Source organism: Capra hircus, chromosome 8 (assembly GCF_001704415.2).
Source record: "Capra hircus breed San Clemente chromosome 8, ASM170441v1, whole genome shotgun sequence".
NCBI classification, from domain to species: domain Eukaryota; kingdom Metazoa; phylum Chordata; class Mammalia; order Artiodactyla; family Bovidae; genus Capra; species Capra hircus.
Window position 1 is genome coordinate 59,949,413 of NC_030815.1, and position 6,761 is coordinate 59,956,173.

At 43.4% G+C, this 6,761-nt stretch overlaps 1 protein-coding gene across 1 annotated transcript; it reads right to left on the reverse strand.

Annotated features, from left to right (window-relative positions):
• On the reverse strand, positions 1,027–1,986 carry LOC102180852 (olfactory receptor 13C7-like). Its single transcript, XM_005683939.2, has one exon. It carries the CDS (start codon positions 1,984–1,986, stop codon positions 1,027–1,029), a length of 960 nt encoding a protein of 319 aa, XP_005683996.2.

A 6,761-nucleotide genomic window follows, 5' to 3' on the forward strand; every position in this document is an offset into this window, starting at 1 on the left:
TTCATATCAACTGTCAGAGGTTTTCTATTTTGCCCATTCTTTTAGCTGAGCTTCTAGATGGATAACTCTAGGGAATTCCTCACCAATCATGAAGCTGATTCTTTTGTGTCTCCTCCTTCTTCTCTGAGCACTGCCACCTCTCCCTCTAAATACTGACCGCGTGGCTCTGGGGATTCTTAGGTACAAAGGCAAGTGATGGTCACCTCTTGGCTGCATACTTGGTCAAGCCAGGTCAGGTATTTAATAGAATTTATTTGATTACCCTCCACATCTCTCAGTTTCTACAATCCTCTGATGACCCATGGGAAGCCAGTGTTATCTAGAGAAAAAACCCAAGGATGAATGACATTTTCAGAAAAGGAAAAGAAAAAGGCCTGAACCTTTGACCTTTGCATCAGTCTGCCACACCTTGTTTTTCTCACTGCTCCAAGGATGTAAATGATTTTCTGATTGGGCCCTTGGTTAAGGGCAAGGGAAAGAGGCCAATTATGGAGACACAGGAAGAGAATGATTCAGGAAACAGTTTTAAGAATTAAAATGACAATAAAAATAAAATACAATGAGGATAAAGATAAAAATATTACTGTTATTTGATATGGAGTAGGAAGAATTCCAGACAGGTGACCATAAAAGTATGGACCCATTCAAATATGGTCAGTGAGTGAGCCAAGGAGTGACTGAATTATAGACTATGAAAAGCTCTATAGACTAGAGCTCTTATGAATTAGAAAATAAAACTCGAAGAGTTACTTTTCTTTGACATCAATTTGTTTAGTATGCATGGAAGATACAGAGAAGTAAAAGGCTAGATCAGCAAGAATATACTTTTGTATAATTGCCTAGAGATTGATGGGAAAATTCACACTGACTGCTTTTCTATTCACACAGAGTTCTTGGGTATAATGAGGTTCTGTGTAATTAAACGTACCTATGGAAACTTGCATGAACTTACCCCTTCATGTTATGCTCTTGAGACCCTCAGGTGAGAGAAACTAGGGAGCAGGAACTATCAGGACCCCTCCACCATCACCAGGTGAAGCGTTTCTGAGTCACCAGGTTCCTCATAGCAGCCTTCACATCCTTGTTCCTCAGGCTGTAGATGATGGGGTTGAGCATGGGGGTTACTACCCCGTAGAAGAGGGAGGTGAGTTTGTCTGCAAGGTCCTGTTTGTCTGCCCCCAGGGGGTCCTTGGATTTGGGCTTCCCATACATGAAGAGGATGGTCCCGTAGAAGATGACCACAACTGTGAGGTGGGCAGAGCAGGTGGAGAAGGCCTTTTTTCTCCCCTCTCCTGAGGGGATCTTCAAAATGGTAGCAATAATGAACACATAGGAGAAAAAGATGAACAGAACTGGGATGCCCAGGAAGATCACATTGGCCATCGCCATACTGATTATGTTGATGGAGATGTCAGCACAGGTCAACTTCAGAACAGCCAGGATCTCACAGGTAAAGTGGTTAATGACGTTGTCCCCACAGAAGGGCAGCTGCATTGCTAGGGATGTCTGCACCATGGCACTGGTGCTTCCAGCTGCCCAGGAGCCAGCTGCCATGGGCACATAGACAGCCTTGCTCATGACTATGGGGTACCTCAGAGGGTTGCAGATGGCCACATAGCGGTCAAACGCCATCGTGCCCAGAAGCACACACTCCGTGGCCCCCATGGCAAAAGAGAGGAACATCTGTACAGCACAGGCTGAGAAGGAGATGGTTTTCCTGGGGGTCAGGAAGCTGTCAAGGATGAGGGGGACTGAGGAGGTTGTGTAGCAGATGTCCAGGAAGGAGAGGTTCCCCAGGAAGAAGTACATGGGTGTGTCCAGGCGGGAGTCAAGGATGGTCACCAGGATGAGGACCCCGTTGCCCAGCAGGATCACCAGGTACATGAGCAAGATGAGCACAAAGAGTGTTTTCTCCAGCTTTGGGTGGGCTGAGAGGCCCAGGAGAATGAACCCCACCGGGGGGGAGGTCCGATTGGATCTGTCCATAGTGCCTCTGCTCTGTCACCTGTTTGAACTCAAAAAGCCAACATCATGATTCTCTGATACCCAAAGAGGCCAGAAAACCAGTGAGGAAACTCGTCCTACTGAGCACTTAGAGAACTCTTCTAGCAACCTGGGCAGTTCTTTGTGTTGTTCTAAGTAAAATGGAGAGAAATTTTTCAAAATCTACTTTATGATATTTGGCTGCCCATGAAAGTGTTACCAGATTGGATTGAATTTTTCTAATCACATTCAAAGTTGATGTCACACATTTACTTCAAGTTATATCATGTATGGCCAATTTATTTTCATCAATTTTTTGAGAAGTATTACATTCCCTTTGTATGATTTCACCTGCTTTGGGGTATAGGACTGGTGGAAATAACTGATCTCCTTTGTGCTTAATTCCTGACCATTCCCCTCCAAGCATTTTTGGATGTTACCTTTCTCCTCTTTCACAGTTTCCTCTCTTACAGCCCCCAAGCCCCTGGGATATTCATTCATTTATTCCTTCACTCACCTTCCAAAGCTCCTCAGAAGCATTTCCCCAAAGAGCTGGCCTTTGCCAATCACTCATGGCCTGGCAATCATAAAGTCCCTTTTCCTCTCTGGCCATCGGCTCCCTCATACTCACTCTGGAATGGATTGTTTTGAAAGGTATTCCATCCCAAGGGCTAAAGGACCTCCTGAATTTCTTGTTCTTGAACTTTCTGTCACACACTAAGATGTCCTTTATGATGCTGGGTCCACAACAGTTAATGTATATAGTATTGTGTGTATGTGTGTGTGTGTGTGTATGTGTGTGTGTGTCAGTCGCTCAGTCGTATCTGACTCTTGTGACCCCATGGACTGTAGACCACCAGGCTCCTCTGTCCAAGGGATTCTCCAGGCAAGAGTACTGGAGAGGGTTGCCATTTCCTTCTCCAGGTGTGTTTGTGTGTGTGTATGTATGTATGTATATATATATATATATATATATATGTAGTGTTCTCTTACCTTTTTGTAAATAGGTCGATACAGAAAATCACTTTTCTTCTGTCTGAGGAAGAAGCCTAAAATAGCCAATTGAGTCTGAAAGTAGCAGCCAGAGGAGTTAGCACCTGAGATGGATGAAAGCTAAGTTTTCTTGGCTTTGTTCTGTTTCGGAAAAAATACACAAAGGACTGTCTGTTGCATACATGAAGCCATTTAAATCCCACTCTGCTACTGGGATTACTCTAGTCCCTGAGGTGATTTAAAGTTTAGAAGTTGAAGTGACAAAATTTGGAAACTGTATACATCTGAGATTATGTCCCCAAGATCCAATTACTCTGAAGTCCTGCCACAAGCACTTTCTTTCCCTCTCCCTCTCTTTGTAACCATCCTGCTGAGCTATTAGAAAGCATTAGAGGAAAAGGGTCATTCTGGTCCTGCCAGAGTTAACCTGTCCCCCAGTCAGTGAGAACTCTCAGCAGAGCCTACAATAGAGCTGGGAGAATGTGAAACCCACAGGACAAACCCTTTAGCACCCCTGCCATTTCCAAATTTAGGATCTCAGGACTGGAAAAAAGCAAGTGACCTAGAAGGTTCCCTCTGTCTGTGTCCCACCAAATAAATTCAGAGTGCCTACAATAGGCCAGGCCTTCACAGAGTATTCGGAGGGGGGCAGGGTGTCATAAATGAATCTGGTTTCACAGGTAGTGCAGCTCTGGACACAAAAATGGTCAGCTAATTGCAGAAATGATGTCCTTTTGTTTGAAATCTTTCATTGGTGCATGTGTCTTATCCTCTCGAGAGAATAAATTTTTGTTAAGAAAGGTAAGGGACAGTCAACCAATGTCGCAGAATGAGGAAGGGGGTGTAGGACCTGTGTTTCTTAGAGGTTTTTTGCCCAATCCTCCTTATTTCAGTAGCATCCCTCTTTATCCTTGGTCCCAGAGAGACTTGGTACAGCGGGTCCTCTGTGCTGTAGAGCTGGTTGGGGCTCAGCTCTCCTAGTTTCTGGCTTAGGATTGGACTCTATCAGATCAGCTATGGAAATGGCCACTAGCCCATTCACTTTCCAGTGTTCAAAATGTCTTCACTCTGATATCGCCCTTCTTCTCCTTAACCTTATTGATTTTGTCATTAGAAACAAAATTAAGCAAAACAAAGACATATTATGGTAGTTTTTGTGGGTTTTACAATGGAGCAAAATTAGATGCCTGTGTTCAGTTCTCCTTTATGCCTCAGTCCTGATTCCATGCAGTTTCTAACACCCTCAGCTATTTTTTTTGTATATGTTAGTCATTGTTTCTTGTCTGTTTCTCTCCTGCTAGAATGTGAGTTTCACAGAAGCAGAGGTTTTTTTCCTGCATTGTTCACAGATGTATCCTAGATGTGTGAAAAGTGTACCAGACTCACAGTAGGCATTCAATGAGCAGTTGTTAAATGAATTATTAAGTGAATTTGTGACCTACTTTTGTTTTCTTTTTTGTCCAGTGTTAACTCTTATTTTTTATATTTTATTTATCTCTATCCATCTTTTTAATTTCTATTTTTGTAAATATTTTATACATATTGATATAGAACATCTATACATTTATAAATGAATAAACAAACATGCAGTGTAAATTGTTAGAAAGCATGATTTTAATACCCTGGAGACTATTGACCGTAGATACCAAGCTTCTGGCTGTGGGTTTGAAGGAGGAAACAGACAGAGCTGGACTCCGTCTTAGGCCAGGCTGTGAACATTAGGCTGCACACATGATCACCCTCCCAGTGGACTCTGAAATTTGTGCCCAGTGTCTATAGAAATGGCATACCAACGGAAAACCAGACCCCCCAGATAAAAAAGCCTCAGGACTTGTACTTGGACTCTCCGTTGCCTAAAGTGAAGTCACTCAGTCGTGTCTGACTCTCTGTGACCCCGTAGACTGTAGCCCACCAGGCTCCTCCATCCATGGGATTTTCCAGGCAAGAATACTGGAGTGGGTTGCCATTTCCTTCTCCAGGGGATCTTCCCAACCCAGGGATCGAACCCAGGTCTCCTTCATTGCAGGCAGACGCTTTAACCTCTGAGCCACCAGGGAAGTTGCCTAAAAGAATATGCTAATTATCTCTCTAACAGAACAAAGTGGTAAATTTCATTATGTTTATCGGGATATGACCACAGGCCTATTGATAAATATCCACTGTTTATCTAGTCTTTTGACTCCTAAATCATGGGTTAACTTTGTATCTCTCTTTTACCTTGTCCAGACTAGTTTCAAGGAATTTGGGGAGGAGGGTTTGGGCACGTACACTTAGGGTATATAAGGTTTTCACAAAAACTTGTCAGGGTCTTTGGCTAAGAGGAGACTCTACCTTGGGCCTGCCGGTGTAATAAACAGCACTCCACTATCTGCATTGTCCTTCTGAGTGAGTTTTTCCCAGAATGTGCGGCTACAACATTTTCGCCCTTTCAAATATTCAGCAAACCTCTCTTAAAGTTTGGAAACCTCCATCTTGAGCAGAGCAGCACTGCAGAATTCAGGACTTTCCGCCTCATTCAGAGGAGACCTGCCAGCTTCCTTCTTGTCTGCACCATATGCCTGTTTTGATCAGAGACCACCCATGGGTGAATAGGGACTGGTGACTGTGCTCACCGAGATTTTCAGAAGTCAGCCCTGAGCTGTAAGATGCCTTGGAGTCATTCTTTCCCTCTCCTCCCTCTTTGGGTTTCTCCCTGAACTCTTCCCCAGCCCTTTGTCCTCCAGTACTCTACGTTTGAGCTTGGGTCTCCTCAGGAAAGCTCAGGAGCAAGAGGAAGAGAAGGGCACACGCCAGTGCCTCAGTTGTTACAGTTGGCCCAGGTACTGCCACACACATGGGAATCAAAATATATATCAAAGGGACAGCTTGACTCATTTCTGCTCTTTATAGAAGTCGTCCGTGGTGGCTCGTGATATCTTACTATGTTGATGTAACTTTAAGCTCTCTCCATGCTTTTTCTGGAATGAGGATATATACTTAGGGAAAGAAGTCAATGAGGTTAAATAAAAATTCTGTAGATCTTAATTTGAATTGTACATATGTATTCCACTGAAAAAGCCTAGAAACTATGACATCTCGATAGCACCCCTAGCACCCAGGTTGCGGTTTTTGAATACCAAAGGAAACAAGAGCTTCTTAGAAAAAATGGTGGTTTCCAGGCCTGGAGAGGAACTGTACACGTTGAGCCTGGAAAAGCTTGACATAATCAGAAAGCAAGAAACCATCAAAGATACTTGGGCCCCGTCAAAAGATCTCAGGAGCCATGGGCTCATCACTACACTGAAACAAAAACCTCTCAAGTATGTAGATCTGATCATCAATGAATAGGAAACACAGGGACAGGACTATAATCAGCAAAATATAAACTAAGATTCTGTGACATTGTGATTTATACAAAATATATATTTGTTCATTCAGATGACTAAGATATTTTTATCACATATATTTGGACTTTGTCCACAGCTTCTGGCTTACAGCTGCCAAGTCCTTCACAGCTCTTAAAATCCTTGGAATTTCTTTAGTGATAAGAGCAATGGGAGCAACTTCCATCATAGTGTTTAGTCTTCAATGCTCAGGTTCTGAAAAACACTTTCGAGCCATAAAGTAAAGGGGGTATCTTGTTATTCTTAACAAGCCCAGTTCAGCCACAACTGGGTTTATGTTAACAAGGTGACTTTTGAAAATCACCTAAGGTTGAAGTTGATTGCCAGGGGAACCAACTCTGAGTAGAGGGTTGGAACGCTCAGTCTTAACCCCTGATTTCCAGGGAGGGGAGAGCAGCTGGA